Source organism: Ranitomeya imitator, chromosome 1 (genome assembly GCF_032444005.1).
Source record: "Ranitomeya imitator isolate aRanImi1 chromosome 1, aRanImi1.pri, whole genome shotgun sequence".
Taxonomy (NCBI): domain Eukaryota; kingdom Metazoa; phylum Chordata; class Amphibia; order Anura; family Dendrobatidae; genus Ranitomeya; species Ranitomeya imitator.
Window position 1 is genome coordinate 249,490,770 of NC_091282.1, and position 19,558 is coordinate 249,510,327.

A 19,558-nucleotide genomic window follows, 5' to 3' on the forward strand; every position below is an offset into this window, starting at 1 on the left:
GCTCCAGCCATATGTTCTCCCATCCTGCCCTCATGAGTATCCATTCTGCCCCATATGATCTCCCCATCTGTCTCCATCCTATCCATCCTGCCCCATCTGTCTCCAATCCTGCCCCATCTGTCTCCATTCTGCCCCATCTGTGTCCAGCACTCTGCCCCATCTGTTTCCAATCCTGCCCCATCTCTGTCCAGCGCTCTGCCCCATCTCTGTCCAGCGCTCTGCCCCATCTCTGTCCAGCGCTCTGCCCCATCTCTGTCCAGCGCTCTGCCCCATCTCTGTCCAGCGCTCTGCCCCATCTCTGTCCAGCGCTCTGCCCCATCTCTGTCCAGCGCTCTGCCCCATCTCTGTCCAGCGCTCTGCCCCATCTCTGTCCAGCGCTCTGCCCCATCTCTGTCCAGCGCTCTGCCCCATCTCTGTCCAGCGCTCTGCCCCATCTCTGTCCAGCGCTCTGCCCCATCTCTGTCCAGCGCTCTGCCCCATCTCTGTCCAGCGCTCTGCCCCATCTCTGTCCAGCGCTCTGCCCCATCTCTGTCCAGCGCTCTGCCCCATCTCTGTCCAGCGCTCTGCCCCATCTCTGTCCAGCGCTCTGCCCCATCTCTGTCCAGCGCTCTGCCCCATCTCTGTCCAGCGCTCTGCCCCATCTCTGTCCAGCGCTCTGCCCCATCTCTGTCCAGCGCTCTGCCCCATCTCTGTCCAGCGCTCTGCCCCATCTCTGTCCAGCGCTCTGCCCCATCTCTGTCCAGCGCTCTGCCCCATCTCTGTCCAGCGCTCTGCCCCATCTCTGTCCAGCGCTCTGCCCCATCTCTGTCCAGCGCTCTGCCCCATCTCTGTCCAGCGCTCTGCCCCATCTCTGTCCAGCGCTCTGCCCCATCTCTGTCCAGCGCTCTGCCCCATCTCTGTCCAGCGCTCTGCCCCATCTCTGTCCAGCGCTCTGCCCCATCTCTGTCCAGCGCTCTGCCCCATCTCTGTCCAGCGCTCTGCCCCATCTCTGTCCAGCGCTCTGCCCCATCTCTGTCCAGCGCTCTGCCCCATCTCTGTCCAGCGCTCTGCCCCATCTCTGTCCAGCGCTCTGCCCCATCTCTGTCCAGCGCTCTGCCCCATCTCTGTCCAGCGCTCTGCCCCATCTCTGTCCAGCGCTCTGCCCCATCTCTGTCCAGCGCTCTGCCCCATCTCTGTCCAGCGCTCTGCCCCATCTCTGTCCAGCGCTCTGCCCCATCTCTGCGCAGCGCTCTGCCCCATCTCTGTCCAGCGCTCTGCCCCATCTCTGTCCAGCGCTCTGCCCCATCTCTGTCCAGCGCTCTGCCCCATCTCTTCCCAGCGCTCTGCCCCATCTCTTCCCAGCGCTCTGCCCCATCTCTGTCCAGCGCTCTGCCCCATCTCTGTCCAGCGCTCTGCCCCATCTCTGTCCAGCGCTCTGCCCCATCTCTGTCCAGCGCTCTGCCCCATCTCTGTCCAGCGCTCTGCCCCATCTCTGTCCAGCGCTCTGCCCCATCTCTGTCCAGCGCTCTGCCCCATCTCTGTCCAGCGCTCTGCCCCATCTCTGTCCAGCGCTCTGCCCCATCTCTGTCCAGCGCTCTGCCCCATCTCTGTCCAGCGCTCTGCCCCATCTCTGTCCAGCGCTCTGCCCCATCTCTGTCCAGCGCTCTGCCCCATCTCTGTCCAGCGCTCTGCCCCATCTCTGTCCAGCGCTCTGCCCCATCTCTGTCCAGCGCTCTGCCCCATCTCTGTCCAGCGCTCTGCCCCATCTCTGTCCAGCGCTCTGCCCCATCTCTGTCCAGCGCTCTGCCCCATCTCTGTCCAGCGCTCTGCCCCATCTCTGTCCAGCGCTCTGCCCCATCTCTGTCCAGCGCTCTGCCCCATCTCTGTCCAGCGCTCTGCCCCATCTCTGTCCAGCGCTCTGCCCCATCTCTGTCCAGCGCTCTGCCCCATCTCTGTCCAGCGCTCTGCCCCATCTCTGTCCAGCGCTCTGCCCCATCTCTGTCCAGCGCTCTGCCCCATCTCTGTCCAGCGCTCTGCCCCATCTCTGTCCAGCGCTCTGCCCCATCTCTGTCCAGCGCTCTGCCCCATCTCTGTCCAGCGCTCTGCCCCATCTCTGTCCAGCGCTCTGCCCCATCTCTGTCCAGCGCTCTGCCCCATCTCTGTCCAGCACTCTGCCCCATCTCTGTCCAGCACTCTGCCCCATCTCTGTCCAGCACTCTGCCCCATCTCTGTCCAGCACTCTGCCCCATCTCATCCCCATCTCTGTCCAGCACTCTGCCCCATCTCTGTCCAGCACTCTGCCCCATCTCTGCCCAGCACTCTGCCCCATCTCTTCCCAGCACTCTGCCCAGCACTCTGCCCCATCTCTGTCCAGCACTCTGCCCCATCTCTGTCCAGCACTCTGCCCCATCTCTGTCCAGCACTCTGCCCCATCTCTGTCCAGCACTCTGCCCCATCTTTGTCCAGCACTCTGCCCCATCTCTGTCCAGCACTCTGACCCATCTCTGTCCAGCACTCTGACCAGCACTTTGCCCCATTTCTTCCCAGCACTCTGCCCCATCTCTGTCTAGCACTCTGCCCCATCTCTGTCCAGCACTCTGCCCCATCTCTGTCCAGCACTCTGCCCAGCACTCTGCCCCATCTCTTCCCAGCACTCTGCCCCATCTCTGTCCAGCGTTCTTCCTTGGGCCCCCGGATCGCCGCTCTAAAAAAAAAAAAAAAAAGAAGTTCTTCTTACCTGCCGCGCTCCTGCGGCGGGCGAAGTCTCCACGCAGCTGCAGCGTGCATGCACTCGCCGGCGACTGACAATGATGTCAGACGCCGGCGACATGCACGCACGCTGCGGCTGACGTCAGCGCCTGCCAGCCTCAGATTGGCTGGCGGCGCCGCGCAGTTAACTATTGACGTGCGGGCCCGCGCCCGCACGTCAATAGCTTTAAACAGCTGCAGCGTCGGCGCTAAGGGCCCGGTTAGCCTGCGGCTGCCGGTAGGGGCCCGGTGAGCAGATAAGAGGGGGCCCGATGCGGGCCCCCTCTGCTCACCGGGCCCCATACGCCAGTCACGGCCGTCATGCCCTGATGGCGGCCCTGACTAAGAGAACTAAGTAATGTAATAGATAAACCATTATTTCTTATTTTTAGGGACTCTATAGCGACAGGGTCTGTTCCACAGGACTGGCGCATAGCAAATGTGGTGCCAATATTCAAAAAGGGCTCTAAAAGTGAACCTGGAAATTATAGGCCAGTAAGTCTAACCTCTATTGTTGGTAAAATATTTGAAGGGTTTCTGAGGGATGTTATTCTGGATTATCTCAATGAGAATAACTGAAATCGCTCCTGTCAAACCAATCTAATCAGTTTTTATGAAGAGGTAAGCTATAGGCTGGACCACGGTGAGTCATTGGACGTGGTATATCTCGATTTTTCCAAAGCGTTTGATACCGTGCCGCACAAGAGGTTGGTACACAAAATGAGAATGCTTGGTCTGGGGGAAAATGTGTGTAAATGGGTTAGTAACTGGCTTAGTGATAGAAAGCAGAGGGTGGTTATAAATGGTATAGTCTCTAACTGGGTCGCTGTGACCAGTGGGGTACCGCAGGGGTCAGTATTGGGACCTGTTCTCTTCAACATATTCATTAATGATCTGGTAGAAGGTCTACACAGTAAAATATCGATATTTGCAGATGATACAAAACTATGTAAAGCAGTTAATACAAGAGAAGATAGTATTCTGCTACAGATGGATCTGGATAAGTTGGAAACTTGGGCTGAAAGGTGGCAGATGAGGTTTAACAATGATAAATGTAAGGTTATACACATGGGAAGAAGGAATCAATATCACCATTACACACTGAACGGGAAACCACTGGGTAAATCTGACAGGGAGAAGGACTTGGGGATCCTAGTTAATGATAAACTTACCTGGAGCAGCCAGTGCCAGGCAGCAGCTGCCAAGGCAAACAGGATCATGGGGTGCATTAATAGAGGTCTGGATACACATGATGAGAGCATTATACTGCCTCTGTACAAATCCCTAGTTAGACCGCACATGGAGTACTGTGTCCAGTTTTGGGCACCAGTGCTCAGGAAGGATATAATGGAACTAGAGAGAGTACAAAGGAGGGCAACAAAATTAATAAAGGGGATGGGAGAACTACAATACCCAGATAGATTAGCGAAATTAGGATTATTTAGTCTAGAAAAAAGACGACTGAGGGGCGATCTAATAACCATGTATAAGTATATAAGGGGACAATACAAATATCTCGCTGAGGATCTGTTTATACCAAGGAAGGTGACGGGCACAAGGGGGCATTCTTTGCGTCTGGAGGAGAGAAGGTTTTTCCACCAACATAGAAGAGGATTCTTTACTGTTAGGGCAGTGAGAATCTGGAATTGCTTGCCTGAGGAGGTGGTGATGGCGAACTCAGTCGAGGGGTTCAAGAGAGGCCTGGATGTCTTCCTGGAGCAGAACAATATTGTATCATACAATTATTAGGTTCTGTAGAAGGACGTAGATCTGGGGATTTATTATGATGGAATATAGGCTGAACTGGATGGACAAATGTCTTTTTTCGGCCTTACTAACTATGTTACTATATGACCCGGTTTAGGCCGAAGCAGGGAACTAGATTTCACTCCTTCCCCTGCTCTCTCGGGAAAGCTGGGTGCTCGAAACCGGAAGTAAACCGCCGCCGATGGAGGCGGGACTTCCCCCAGACTACAAGACTCATAATGCCACAGGCCGTACAGAAAACCGGAAGCCGCCGAAAAAGGGGCGGGACGTCCGCCCATGCTCAGACTATAAGATCCATAATGCCTCTGGCTGCCTAGAGAACAGGAAACCGCCGAAAAAAGGGGCGGGACTTCCGCCCATGCCCCTGCTGAAGTTTGCTTGTGGGGAATAACGCTGGAAACCAGCACAGCGCCGGATAATAGTCGCCACCTGTGCAGTACCAGCAGAACGCGCGATGAAGCAAGAGCCCCCTGTGCAGCCCTCTGACAGCGGATGAGGTTAGACCAAAAAAATCCACATATAAATATATATACATACCGTATATACTCGAGTATAAGCCGAGATTTTCAGCCCAAATTTTTGGGCTGAAAGTGCCCCCCTCGGCTTATACTCGAGTCACGGTAGCGGTGAGGTCGGCGGGTGAGGGGGAGAGGGCGCTGAGGTATACTTACCTAGTCCCAGCGATCCTCGCGCTGTCCCTGCCGTCCCACGGGCTTCGGCGCTGCAGTTTCTTCCTCTCTTCAGCGGTCACGTGGGACCGCTCATTACAGAAATGAATAAGCGGCTCCACCTCCCATAGGGGCGGAGCCGCTTATTCATTTCTCTAATCAGCGGTGCCGGTGACCGCTGATAGAGAAAGAAGCTGCGGCACCGAAGACAGGAGGGGACAGCGCGAGGATCGCCAGGACTAGGTGAGTATAGCATATTCACCTGTCCTCGTTCCAGCCGCCGGGCGCCGATCCATCTTCCCGGCCGGCGCCTCCATCTTCCCGGCGTCTCTGCGCTCTGACTGTTCAGGCAGAGGGCGCGATGACGCATATAGTGTGCGCGGCGCCCTCTGCCTGATCAGTCAGAGCAGAGACGCCGGGAAGATGGAGGCGCCGGAACGAGACGCTGGGAGCTGCAATCAAGGGAGGTGAGTATGTGTTTTTTTTTCTTTATTGCGGCAGCGGCGGCACAAATTTATGTGGAACATCTATGGGGCACAGTGAACGGTGCAGAGCACCGTATATGGCACAGCACAGCTATGGGGCACAGTGAACGGTGCAGAGCACCGTATATGGCACAGCACAGCTATGGGGCACAGTGAACGGTGCAGAGCACCGTATATGGCACAGCACAGCTATGGGGCACAGTGAACGGTGCAGAGCACCGTATATGGCACAGCAATGGGGCACAGTGAACGGTGCAGAGCACCGTATATGGCACAGCACAGCTATGGGGCACAGTGAACGGTGCAGAGCACCGTATATGGCACATCTATGGGGCACAATGAACGGTGCAGAGCACCGTATATGGCACAGCTAGGGGGCACAATGAACGGTGCAGAGCACTATATGGTTCACACCTATGGGGAAATATGAACGGTGCAGAGCACTATATGGCACAGCTATGGGGAAATAATGATCTATTTTTATTTTTGAAATTCACCGGTAAATGCTGCATTTCCACCCTAGGCTTATACTCGAGTCAATAAGTTTTCCCAGTTTTTTGTGGCAAAATTAGGGGGGTCGGCTTATACTCGGGTCGGCTTATACTCGAGTATATACGGTATATAAAAAAGACGGTGCAGGCACCCTAACTCCTTACACCCTTCAGAAGGCGAGGAGAGGGACCGTCTGCCTCCTTTAAACACCGTAGCCGTGCATTGGTGATGAAGTGGAGGGCGCACGGACAAGGAATGAATGCCTGTACAACCTAGGGTTCCGTTACCTCAGGGTGGTCAGGTTCTTAGTCCGGCAAAAAAATCCCACGTCGCGGGAGAGGATACGTGGAGGCGACACTCCACGTGCTCGCCCGTTGTTGGTTTGGGGAGATCGGACCCCTTCAAAAGGGTCCGTCGCCCCTGTCTTATCTTCAGAGAAAGAGAAAATAAAAAAAAAAAGCATCTGGGAAAACCCAGAGATGTGCCTCCTACGGACGCTAAGCATAAACTGGAGCTGTCAGGGCCAGTGGCAAGGTGTATACTATGGAGGAGGAGCTAACTTTTTTTTTTTTTATACCTACTTAGTGTCAGCCTCCTGGCGGCAGTAGCATACACCCACAGTCCTGTGTCCCCCAATGAGACGATGGAGAAAATAATTTTTTTCTATTTTTTTTCCCACCAAATTTGGGGGTGCGTCTTATAAAGCAAAAAATATGGTATATATTGAGACAGATAACATTTTTTTTGTCATTCATTCAATTATTTAAAACTTTTTTTTGTACTTTTTTACTTAGTCTCATTATGGGACTATCATTTTGTGCAGGCTGATCACTTCCATAGCATGGAGATGGAGAAGCATCTGAATGCTATAGAAACGGTCAGTACTGCACTGACAGACAGATTTGCTGATCATGCGCAGTGCATGATCAGCAAGTTTCCTAGCTCTGGTGACCCGGATGTCGTCAAGATGACATCGGGTCACCATGGCAACGATCGAGACCCCGAATCACGCCGCAGGGTCTCCAATCCGAAGGCAGAGGGGCTGTCAGCCCTCTGTCAGCTTCCAGAATGTTGCGATCCTGTTCAATCGCAGCACTTCGGGGGTTAAAGTGCCGGGAGCTCCTGGCACCTAGTGCTGGGTGTCAGCTGTCAGAATCAGCCAACACCCAGCGGCAATCTCCCACACACCCCCGTGTGCGCAGGCGATCGTGATGACGTAATATTACGTCCTTCATCAAATAGGCACACGTCACGTGGACGGAATATTACGGCCAATGTCACAAAGGGGTTACATAAAATGTAATATTTTTATAGCAGCATAGACTCTTGTTTTGCATATTTAATTGGGTCGCTAAACAAATTATTATATAGAAATATGTTGGACTGGAATATGCTAAAAATTGGCACATTGCCACAATTATGTGTACCCAAAAACAACCGATCCTACAATATACGCACTTCCAGATAAATAGCATACCGAAAGAAATAATGGAAACTAGTGTGACCTAATAAAGATGCATAAAAATTAGTGATGTGCGAACGTGCTCAGATAATGTGCTATCCGAGCATGCTCGTGTGCCAACAGTGTCTAGGGTGTCCTCAAATAATATTTTCAAGACTCCGCACCTGCATGTCTCGCGGTTGTTTGACAACCGCAACACATGCAGGAATTGCCTTGTAGAGCATGCTGTGATGATACCTTATCCAAGCACATTTATTCATCACTAATAAAATACATTTTGGTGGGGTCTTTTTAATCATAAAAACATCATTAAAATTATAATTTTATGGGGAGAAAGTACCAATAACTACCACACTACACATATAGGGGGCAAAAAGTTGCATAAAGGAATTCACAACTGCATGTAACCACCATTAAACAAATCATCAACTAGCATAATCTACTATATAATTGTCTAAGGGTCACTTCCGTCTGTCTGTCTTTCTGTCTGTCTGTCACAGATATTCATTGGTCGCGGCCTCTGTCTGTTATGGAAATCCAAGTCGCTGATTGGTCGTGGCAAAACAGCCACGGGCACAGTCCGGCGGAAAAATGGCCGCTCCTTCCTCCCCGCAGTCAGTGCCCGCTCCGTACTCCCCTCCAGTCAGCCCTCATACAAGGTTAATGGCAGTGTTGACCGCGGTGTAACGCACTCGGTTAACGCTGCTATTAACCCTGTGTGACCAACTTTTTACTATTCATGCTGCCTATACTGCATCAATAGTAAAAAGATCTAATGTTAAAAATAATACAAAAAATAAAAAATAGTTATATACTCACTGTCCATCGGATCATGAACAGGCCTTTCCCGCTCCTCGCGACGCCCCGGTGACCGCTCCATGAATTGCGGTCTCGCGAGATGATGACGTGCTGTCTCGCGAGACCGCTACGTCATCATCTCGCGAGACCACAATGCACTCTTCAGACCGGAGCGCGCGAGGAGCGTCAGTAACCGCTTCGATCCGGGGGCCAATGGAGGGTGAGTATATAACTTTTTTACTTTAATTCTTTTTTTTTAACAGGGTTATGGAGCCCACATTGCTATATACTGCGTGGGCTGTGCAATATATTACGTGGGCTGTATTATATACTACTACGTTGCTGGGCAATATACTACGTGGCTGGGCAATATACTACGTGACTGGGCAATATACTACGTGCCTGGGCAATATACTACGTGGCTGGGCAATATACTACGTGGCTGGGCAATATACTGCGTGGGCTGTGCAATATACTACGTGGCTGGGCAATATACTACATGGACATGCATATTCTAGAATACCTGATGCGTTAGAATCGGGCCACCATCTAGTAAGGTATAACAGTTTATGAAAGTCCTTTGTTGAATATAAGACGATAAGTGCAGATACAATGGGATCAAGAGTTGTGATTAACAAAGAAATTTATACTGACAGTCCAAAAAAAGATTACTGTAGTTACATACGATCATGGGTATATAATAAATCAAAGAAAATAATAAGAGAAAACCTTATTATAAAAAGACACCTGCAGAGATCAAGTAGAAAGCAAGTACGGCATAGAGTGAAGTCACAAAAAATTATCAATGAAAAATGCATGTAAGCAGTTATCTGGCCAGTCAGAAGGATAATAAAGTTCCCAGATTCCCAAAAGATAACATCATAGTTTGCATTGTACTCATGTCTGTGCATTCACTTATACAACCTGAAGGTGGGATGAAGGTTACCTCAACGCATGTTTCATGTTAGCTTCTCTGCGGGTAACCCTACTCTCTGTGTGGTGGGGTACTCATTGTCACTTTCTCCCCATAAAATTATCCTTTTAATTATGCTTTTACGGTAAAAAAAAAAAAAAATTCTCAATAAAATGTATTTTTATGCATCTTTATTAGGTCGCATTTGCTTCCATTCTTTCTTTGGATATTCCCACAATTACGTGACATTGACTCACACGGGAAGTCGGAGCTTTGAATGTGTTACCAATGTCCTGCTTGCTGCACAGTCAGTCTGTACTCAAAGGGGTTGTCCGTTCTTAATCTCTATGTGACTGCAGACTTGTGAGTCCTCACATAGCATGCACTGCGTACTGTGATGATAGTACAGGGCCGGCAGTCATGTGATGGCAAGTATTTGATATGCATACTACCAACCATATTCCAACTAGACGGGCGCAGCCTCGCTCAATATGAGCGAGGCCAGAAACAGTCTAGTTGGAATGTGGCCGAGATTATGCATATCAAATACTTGCCATTACATGACCGCCGGCATCAGAGATTCCTCACAGTGTGCAGTGCTTGCGATGGGAGGATTCACAAGTCTACAGTCATATAGAGCATAAAATAAGTTGAATAAAACTTGAAATGTGTAATAGCACCCTAAAGTGTTTCCCTGGAAAATTACCTTTAAAAGGGGAGCAGTGATGCAAACAATATTTTTAGCCCTTACCTTAACTGCCTTCTTAGGCCAGGATACCACAGGTACCCCAGAAATGGCTAGATTTTGGTCATCATCTGCATGGTCTTTCAGCACTGTCTGCAACAGAAATAACTGTTAACCCTCAGCATCAAAATGCATAATAACTATTAGTATGATGCCTAACACCACAGAATAAAATGTGTACTACAGACAAGGACTACAAAATTTGCCTCTGAATAATAAGGCCATGTTCACACGTTCCTGATTTCCCTGCTGTTTTTTCTGCACTAAAAACCGCAGCTCTTGGCAGAAAACGCAGGTCCTTTTTTTGGTGCTTTTTTGGTGCTTTTTTTATGCAGTTTTCTATGCAGAGTCTGTGTGTTTTCTAGGAAGTTTTTTAGGGTTAAAATGGCTGAAAATACCCTACCCCTACCCCTAACCCTATTCTAACCTTAGTGGAAAAAAAAAAAAATTCTTTATTTTTTTATTGTCCCTACCTATGGGGGTGACAAAGGGGGGGGGGGGTCATTTACTATTTTTTTTATTTTGATCACTGAGATATAACCTATCTCAGTGATCAAAATGCACTTTGGAACGAATCTGCTGGCCAGCAGATTCGGCGGGCGCACTGCGCATGCGCCCGCCATTTTGCAAGATGGTGGCGCCCAGGGAGAAGACGGCCGGACGGACACCGGGAGGCCGGGTAAGTATAAGGGGGGGGAGATGAGGGCACGGGGGGGGGGGGGGGGCGTCGGAGCACGGGGGGGTGGCATCGGAGCATGGGGGGGATGGGATTGGGGCACGGGGGGGCAGCCACACTGCAGCGGTTCTGCATCACAAACCGCAGAAAACCCGCAGATATTTTTTCATCTGCGGGTTTTACTGCGGGTTTGACCTCACAATGGAGGTCTATGGGTGCAGAACCGCTGCAGTTCCGCAAAAAGAAGTGACATGGTACTTCTTTTTTACCGCGGCTATTCAGCGCGGCTTTTTTCGCGATTTTCCGCAATGTGGGCACAGCAGTTCCTGTTTTCCATAGGGTACATTGTAATGTACCCTGCATGGAAAACAGCTGCGGACCCGCAGCGGGAAAATCGCGGCGGTTCCGCATTAAAAAAAGGATGGTGTGAACATGGCCTAACAATGAAGGGTAAATTGCAACACAGATTTTCTGAAGAATAATTCCACACAAACAACTCCAAAAAAGTGTACTTACACCAGCACACAGTGCCACAACAATGGAAAAAGTTATACTCTACATATGTGAAATCCAGATAGAGGATGGGTTGGTTCGCACGCTTTGTCCATGGTACGCTCGTAATATGACCAATTACTGCAACAGTATGTTGATTGTCGTGGTTGGATAGCACTAGAGCCCTATGCAAACTTTGACGATTAGCATCACACAAGTTTTCAGTATAAGCCAAAAGTGTGCACCCAACACAATACATTGAAATTTATTAATTTTTTTTCTTTAAACTCAAGAGTAATCTTTCCTAGCATCCTATTATCAATTCTACAGTACAAATGCATATTACAAGGCCAACAGTATGGGTTTATTTACTCATGCATTTTTTTTTTCTTTTAAAGTCTCACCCACAATGCTGATACTCTCAGATCTAATTCACACGTCCGATTTTTTCATGTACGAAAAAAACAGATTATTCAGACTTTGGTTTGAGTGTCATATGTATCGTTTGTAAAGTACCATATATACTCGAGTATAAGCCGAGAATTTCAGCCCTTTTTTTAGGCTGAAATTGCCCCTCTCGGCTTATACTCGAGTCATACCCAGGGGTCGGCAGGGGAGGGGGAGCGGCAGCTGTGTAATCATACTCACCTGCTCCTGGCGCAGTCCCTGCTTCCCAGACGCCGGCAGCTTCTTTCTGTAGTGAGCGGTCACATGGTACCGCCCATTACAGTAATGAATATGGACCCGACTCCACTCCCATAGGGGTGGAGCCGCATATTCATTACTGTAATGAGCGGTACCATGTGACCGCCCACTATAGGAAGAAGCTGCTGGAGCCGGGGAAGCAGGGACTGCGCCAGGAGCAGGTGAGAATAAGCAGTGCGCTATATTCACCTGTTCCTCGTTCCACCGCCGACGCTGTGTCTTCTGCATCCTCTGCACTGTCGCTCAGGTCAGAGGGCGCGGTGACGCGATTAGTGCGCGCTGCCCTCTGCCTGAGCAGTCAGTGCAGTGGCCGGGGAACGTAGCGGCGGCTGGCGGCGGCAGTGGAACGCGGAGCAGGTGAATATAGAAAGTGCCGGGGGGCCTGAACGACGAGAGGTGAGCATGTGATTTTTTTTTTTCTTTATCGCAGCAACAGCATATGAGGCAAATGACTGTATGGAGCATTTTATGGGGCCATAATCAGCATTTATGGAGCATTACATGGGGCAAATTACTGTATGGAGCATCTTATGGGGCTATAATCAGCATTTATGGAGCATTATATGGGGCAAATGTTTGTATGGAGCATCTTATCTACTATATAAAATTTTGTCTAAGGGTCACTTCCGTCTTTCTGTCTGTCTGTCTTTCTGTCTGTGTCACGGATATTCATTGGTCGTGGCCAGCCAGTGGGCGTAGACATAAGGGCAGGGGAGGCCAGGAAGTATGCAGAGCAAGTCCCCGCCCACTCCGTACAGGCCCGGCCAGAAGGGGACGGAGTCACCATGAGGAAGGCGGAGCCGGCCAGGTCCATGGGGGCTGTTGGGCCTACTGCGGCTAAAAGCCGGGGACTAAATTAGCAGCCGCGGTCAGTGATGACGGGCGCGACAGCAGGAAACAGCACATGCGGCGGTGACAGCTGCGGACGGAAGGTGAGTATATACTACGTGGCTGTGCAATATACTCCGTGGGCTGTGCTATATACTCCGTGGGCTGTGCAATATACTCTGTGGCTTGTGCTATATACTACGTGGCTGGGCAATATACTCCGCGGGCTGTGCTATATACTACGTGGGCTCTGTAATATACTCCGTGGCCTGTACTATATACTATGTGGGCTCTGCACTATACTACGTGGCCTGTGTTATATACTACGTGGGCTGGGCAACATACTATGTGGGCTCTGCACTATTCTCCGTGGCCTGTGCTATATACTCCGTGGGCTCTGCAATATACTCCGTGGCCGGTGCTATATACTACGTGGCTGTGCAAAATACTACGTGGACATGCATATTCTAGAATACCCGATGCGTTAGGCTGCCGTCACACTAGCAGTATTTGGTCAGTATTTTACATCAGTATTTGCAAGCCAAAACCAGGAGTGGGTGATAAATGCAGAAGCGGTGCATATGTTTCTATTATACTTTTCCACTCCTGGTTTTGGCTTACAAATACTGATGTAACATACTGACCAAATACTGCTAGTGTGACAGCAGCCTTAGAATCGGGCCACCATCTAGTGGAGCCATAATCACCATTTATGGAGCATTACAGGGGTCAAATGAGTGTATGGACCATCTTATGGGGCCATAATCACCATTTATGGAGCATTACATGGGGCAAATGACTGTATGGAGCATCTTATGGGGCCATAATCAGCATTTATGGAGCATTATATGGGGCAAATGACTGTATGGAGCATCTAATGGGGCCATAATCAGAATTTGTGCAGCATTATATGGGGTGTATTTTGTATGGAGCATCTTATGGGGCCCATCATGAACTGTATGGAGCATTATATGGGGCTCCTGATTCAATATGGATATTCAAAAACACTTAACCTACTGACGTCTCAATTAATTTTACTTTTATTGGTATCTATTTTTATTTTTGACATTTACTGGAAGCTGCTGCATTTTCCACCCTAGGCTTATACTCGAGTGATTAAGTTTTCCCAGTTTTTTTGTGGCAAAATTAGGGGTCTCGGCTTATGCTCGGGTTGGCTTATACTCGAGTATATACGGTATGTCTGATATTTTCCACAAACTACTCAGTTCGAAGGTTAAAAAAAAAAAAAGCACAGCCCCAGAGAATATCATAGATACGAGTGCTATTCGTGAAAACAACTGATCGCACTAGTATGTGAAAATCGGACGTATGATCAAGCCCTAATTGACAACGGACTATCCACCTGTAAAATAAACTGCATAAAATAAACTGCATATAAACACCATGTTGAGATAACCTATGCTCAAGTCCACAAGATACACAATACACCCCCCCTCCCCCCAAAAAAAAAAAGTCTGCAAATAATTGGTCTTGGATTTACATAGAGTGACAAGATCTTATCCATTTACTGTGATACGCTGCAAGTTTTTCGCCCACAAACCACAGACAAAAAATCTGCAGCATATCAACCTCATGTGAAGAGATCAGCATGGTTCTTAAAAGCAGTGTACCCATCTCCCATTTGTAGATGGGACTACCCCATTAAGCCAAAGGTAGAGATCACTTGGGGTGCGTGTCCACGGTCCGTAATCACGGCGCTTTGGACAGAGCGGAAAACCCGCTCCGCCCAAAGCGCCGCCCCCTTCTGTACATGTGGTGATTCCGGATGTGTTCATTGCACACATCTGGAATCTCCGCACCCCATAAATAGGGCCCTGTGATTCACCTTGCGGCGACGGAGCGTCGCCGCAAGGTAAACAGACATGCTGCGTTCTAAAAAGATGCGCCGCATGTCCGTAAACACAGGGCTGCGGGTGCGTGTTCGCAGGCATAGTGGATACGTGATTTCATAAAATCCCCTCCACTATTCTGTAACATCTGGATGCTGCGGGTTGAACGCTGCAGCTGTACGCAGCATTCAATCCGCAGCTAATCCGGATGTAATCCTTAAACGTGGACACATACCCTTAAGGTGTTTTCGCAGAGTTAGGATATACTTGTGATTTTGGTGTGTAAAATCTGCCACATATTACAGAACGAGCCAGTGACACAGGTTTTCTCATTCACAGGGTAGGTTCACAAGACCGTATAAAACAAGCATCAACTTTTCATCCAAAAAACTCATTTCTTTTCTCACTTGTAATCTGTATGCAATCCATATGCAACTCTTTTTTTACATCAGCGATTATTAATACATTTACAAGAGTATTTAATGTCCTAAATAAATTAAAGAACTGCAATTTAAAAAAATGGATGCTATTCAGTGACTCCTTATGGCATCTGACTTTTTTTTTGCACACCCATAGACTTGAATGTGAGTCTTATCCGAGACACTGAAGAAACTAGTGCGGGCTGTGATTTTTTTTTATTGCTCAGATTAGGCCAGTGATTGCATATGCATTTTTTAAATCTGTAGGCTTCTCATTCAAGTCTATGGTTACTGCAATAGAAATTGACATGTTGCAGTTCGAAGAAGAGATAGAAGGAGAAAAATAAAAAAGCAACACGTGAGTTTCCAGCACAAAAAAAAAAACTGGATTTTTGATTGCTTACCGTAAAATCTGTTTCTCGGAGCCTCCATTGGGGGACACAGGAACCATGGGTGTATGCTGCTGCCACTAGGAGGCTGACACTATGCACAAAAAAAGTTAGCTCCTCCTCTGCAGTGTACACCCCACCGACTGGCATTATGCACTTCAGTTAGTGGAAAAGCAGTAGGACAAAAAAACAGCAAGGTTGAAAACATAACCAACCAACATCAAACTGTAAACGTGAGAACAGTCATAGAACATAGAACAACAGAAACTGAGAAACATTGGGAGGGTGTTGTGTACCCCAATGGAGGCTCCGAGAAACAGATTTTACGGTAAGCAACCAAAAATCCTGTTTTCTCTATAGCCTCTCATTGGGGGACACAGGAACCATGGGACGTCCCAAAGCAGTCCCTGGGGTGGGAAAAACAGACTTCCATCAGGTCAGAGGACTCGCCACTGCTGCCTGCAAGATCCTTCTGCCTAGGCTGGCGTCCGCCGAAGCGTAGGTATGGACCTTGTAAAATTTGGCGGACGTGTGGATGGAAGACCAGGTTGCCGCATTGCAAAGCTGTAGGGCAGAAGCCCTGTGGTGCACCGCCCAGGAGGCGCCGACTGCCCGGGTAGAGTAAGCCTTAATCCCAGGAAGGGGCACTCTGTTCTTGACCCGGTAAGCCTCCAGAATTGCCGTTCTGATCCAGCGAGCAATAGTCGCCTTAGAAGCCAGTAGGCCTCTGCGCGTGCCATCAGGAATGACGAAAAGAGAATCCGTCTTCCGGAAAGCGGACGTTCTAGCCAGGTAGGTCCTCACTGCCCTGACGAGGTCCAGCTTGTTCAACGATCGCTCCAGAGGATGAGTCGGAGCTGGACAAAAGGAAGGTAGAACGATGTCCTCGTTGAGGTGGAAGGTGGAAACCACCGAAGGAAGGAAGGCAGAGGCCTGAGGACCACCTTGTCCTAGTGAATGACCAAGAACGCAGGTCGGCAAGACCGGGCCGCCAACTCGGAAACGCGGCGGATAGAAGTGATGGCCACAAGAAAGGCCATCTTCCAAGATAGAACTGACAGGGGAATCTCCCTGAGAGGCTCAAAGGGGGAAACCCTCAGAACGTCCAGTACCAGGTTTAAATCCCATGAATCCACAGGGGCCCTATATGGAGGGACAGCATGGGCTGCTCCTTGAAGGAAGGTCTTAACCTGTGGCTGAGAAGCTAAAGTCTTCTGAAAAATGATGGAAAGCACAGAGACCTGGCCCTTCAGGGAACTAAGAGCCAGGCCCGAATCCAGTCCTGCCTGAAGGAAGGCCAAGATGGAAGGCAGGGAAAAGGACATAGATGAAACGCGGTTGGACTCGCACCAACGGAAGAAAGCCTTCCAGGTACGATAGTAGATCCTGGAAGACGAAGGCTTCCGATCCTGGATCATGGTGTTAATCACCTGGTCCGAAAGGCCAGACGCTCTTAGAACTGCGGTTTCAACAGCCACGCCATTAAACTGAGCGACCGAGAATTCGGGTGGCAGATCGGACCCCGAGACAGCAGATCGGGCCTGTCTGGAAGGCGCCAGGGAGCGTCCGCGAGAAGGTTGACGAGCTCCGCGAACCAAGCTCTCCTGGGCAAATCCGGGGCGATCAGAATGACCCCTTCCGCTTTGATCTTTTTCAACAGTTTGGGAAGTAATGGAAGGGGTGGGAACAGGTAGGGTAGCACGAACTGTGACCAAGGAATGGCCAGAGCGTCGACACCCACTGCAAGAGGATTGCGAGACCTGAAGACGAACTGCGGAACCTTCCTGTTCATTCGAGACGCCGTGAGGTCCACGTCCGGAGTCCCCCATCAAAGACAAATCTGATGGAAGACCTCCGAATGCAAGGACCATTCCCCTGCCGCGAGGCCCTCGCGGCAGAGGAAGTCAGCGGCCCAATTGTCCACGCCAGGGATATGCACCACGGATATCACCGAAACCGTTGCCTCTGCCCAGATGAGGATCTTGGATACCTCGGCCAGGGCCAAGGAGCTCCGAGTCCCCCCCTAATGGTTGACATATGCCACGGCCGTGGCGTTGTCTGTCTGGATTCGGATTGGTAGGCCCCTGAGAATCCTTTCCCAGTGGAGGAAAGACATAAAGATGGCCCGCTTCTCGAGGACATTGATCGGCAGAGTTGACTCCTGCGCCGACCAACGGCCCTGAACCGTCAGGTGGCGAAAAACCGCACCCCAGCCGAGCAGGCTGGCGTCTGTCGTCACCACTTGCCAGTGAACTGGAAGGAAGGACCTGCCCTGGGAGATGAGAGGTGACGTCAGCCACCAGTTGAGAGACCATTTGACCCGAGAAGAGTCAGATTGGACGATCGCTTCTAATGTTGCTACCATCCTCCCCAGAACCTTCATGGCCGATCGGAAGGAAGGAGGCAGAGGACCCTGGAGCAAGCTTATGTCCCGACGGAGGACGGATCTCTTGTCTTCGGGAAGGAAGACTTTGGTCTGACGAGTGTCAAAGAGCATGCCCAGAAAGATGATGCACTGAGAAGGAATAAGGCAGGACTTCTTCCAGTTGACCAGCCACCCGAAACGGGCTAGGGTGTCGAGAACGATGGACAGACCTTCGGGAGCCTGCAAAAAGGATGGAGCCTTGATGAGGATGTTGTCGAGGTATGGAAACAGAACCAGGCCTCTAACCCTCAAGATGGCCATCAGCGCAGCCATGATCTTCGTGAAAACTCTTGGGGCGGTTGCAAGACCGAACAGCAAGGCGACAAACTGATAATGTTCCTGGAGCACTGCAAAGCGCAGGAATCGGTGATGTCCGGGGAATATCGGGACATGGAGGTAGGCGTCCTGAATATCTATGGAACACAGAAATTCCTGAGCCTCCATGGAAGCAATTACTTTACGAAGGGATTCCATCCTGAAGTGCTTCAGACGAACTTTCTTGTTCAGTAATTTAAGGTCCAGAATGGGACGGACCTTGCCGTCTTTTTTCGGTACCACAAAAAGGTTTGAATAGAAACCAGTGAACCGTTCTTTCTCTGGGACGGGAACAATTACCCCGGCTTTGAGGAGAGAACCGATGGCTGTAAAGAAACCCAGAACTAGAGCTGGATCTCTTGGAGGTCGGGATTCTAAGAAACGATCCCGGGGTCGTGAAACAAACTATTTTGTATCCCGAGGATACAACTTCCCTGACCCATGCGTCCTCTACTGAGGAGATCCAGACGTCCCTGAAGAAGAGGAGACGGCTGCCCAGCCTGGGAAGTGGGCTGCGGTCTTGCAGAGAGTCATGCCGAGGTGGATCATCCAGTCCTGAAGGATCTACCCTGGGAGTAGCGAGGACGCCAGGACGGAGTGGGCCTAAAGGATACCATCTTCTTCTCTTGACGTGCATGTGGTCTCTGCTGCTGCTGAGAAAAGGAATGTGACGCCGCGAAGCGACGAAAAAACCGAAAGGACCGAAATTGCAGTCTAGGAGGAGGGCGACGAGGTTTAGCATGGGGGAGAAGAGAACTTGTGCTCCCGGTGGCGTCCTTAATGATTTGGTCCAGCTTGGAACCAAAGAGATGTGAGCCTTGAAAGGGCAGACTGGTAAGAGACTTTTTGGAAGATAAGTCCGCCTGCCAGGCCTTGAGCCAAACGATCGCGCAGATGGCAACAGCATTGCTGGACGCCTGAGCCGCACAAGACGCGGCATCCAGAGAGGCGGAGACCAAGTATTCACCCGCGTGAGAAATCTGGTTGGCAAGTTCCACCAGCTGTCCGGGTGGCGCCCTGTCCAGGATATCTCGATGGAGTTCTTTGGCCCATCTGGATATGGATTTCGAAACCCAAGTGGAAGCAAAGGCTGGGCATAAAACAGCTGTAGCAGCTTCAAATACTCACTTCGCAAAGGATTCTATAACTATCGTTAGAATCCTTCAGAGATGGTCCGCCGGACAGTGGAAGCACCGTGTTGGTGGACAGCCTGGAAATCGAGGGATCCACTGAGGGAGAGACCGTCCAATGGCGGTAAGTTCTGGAGAAAAAATATATAAAACACCAAGGCGTTTTCCCCTCTGAAAACGTCTGGTCGGGTTCTCTCTTTCTCTGTTCATGATTTCCTCGAACTCAGGATGAGGAGCGAAAAACCTGGAAGGAGGTTTAGCCCGTCTAAACG

At 50.2% G+C, this 19,558-nt stretch overlaps 1 protein-coding gene across 1 annotated transcript in view; it reads right to left on the minus strand.

The window, feature by feature from the left end:
- The window catches only part of KDM2B (lysine demethylase 2B), a 327,868-nt gene that overhangs the window by 112,493 nt on the left and 195,817 nt on the right, over positions 1-19,558 (minus strand). The window contains exon 12 of the mRNA XM_069755447.1: positions 10,064-10,150. Within this exon, the coding sequence (XP_069611548.1) occupies positions 10,064-10,150 (87 nt within the window). The remainder of the gene's footprint in view (positions 1-10,063; positions 10,151-19,558) is intronic.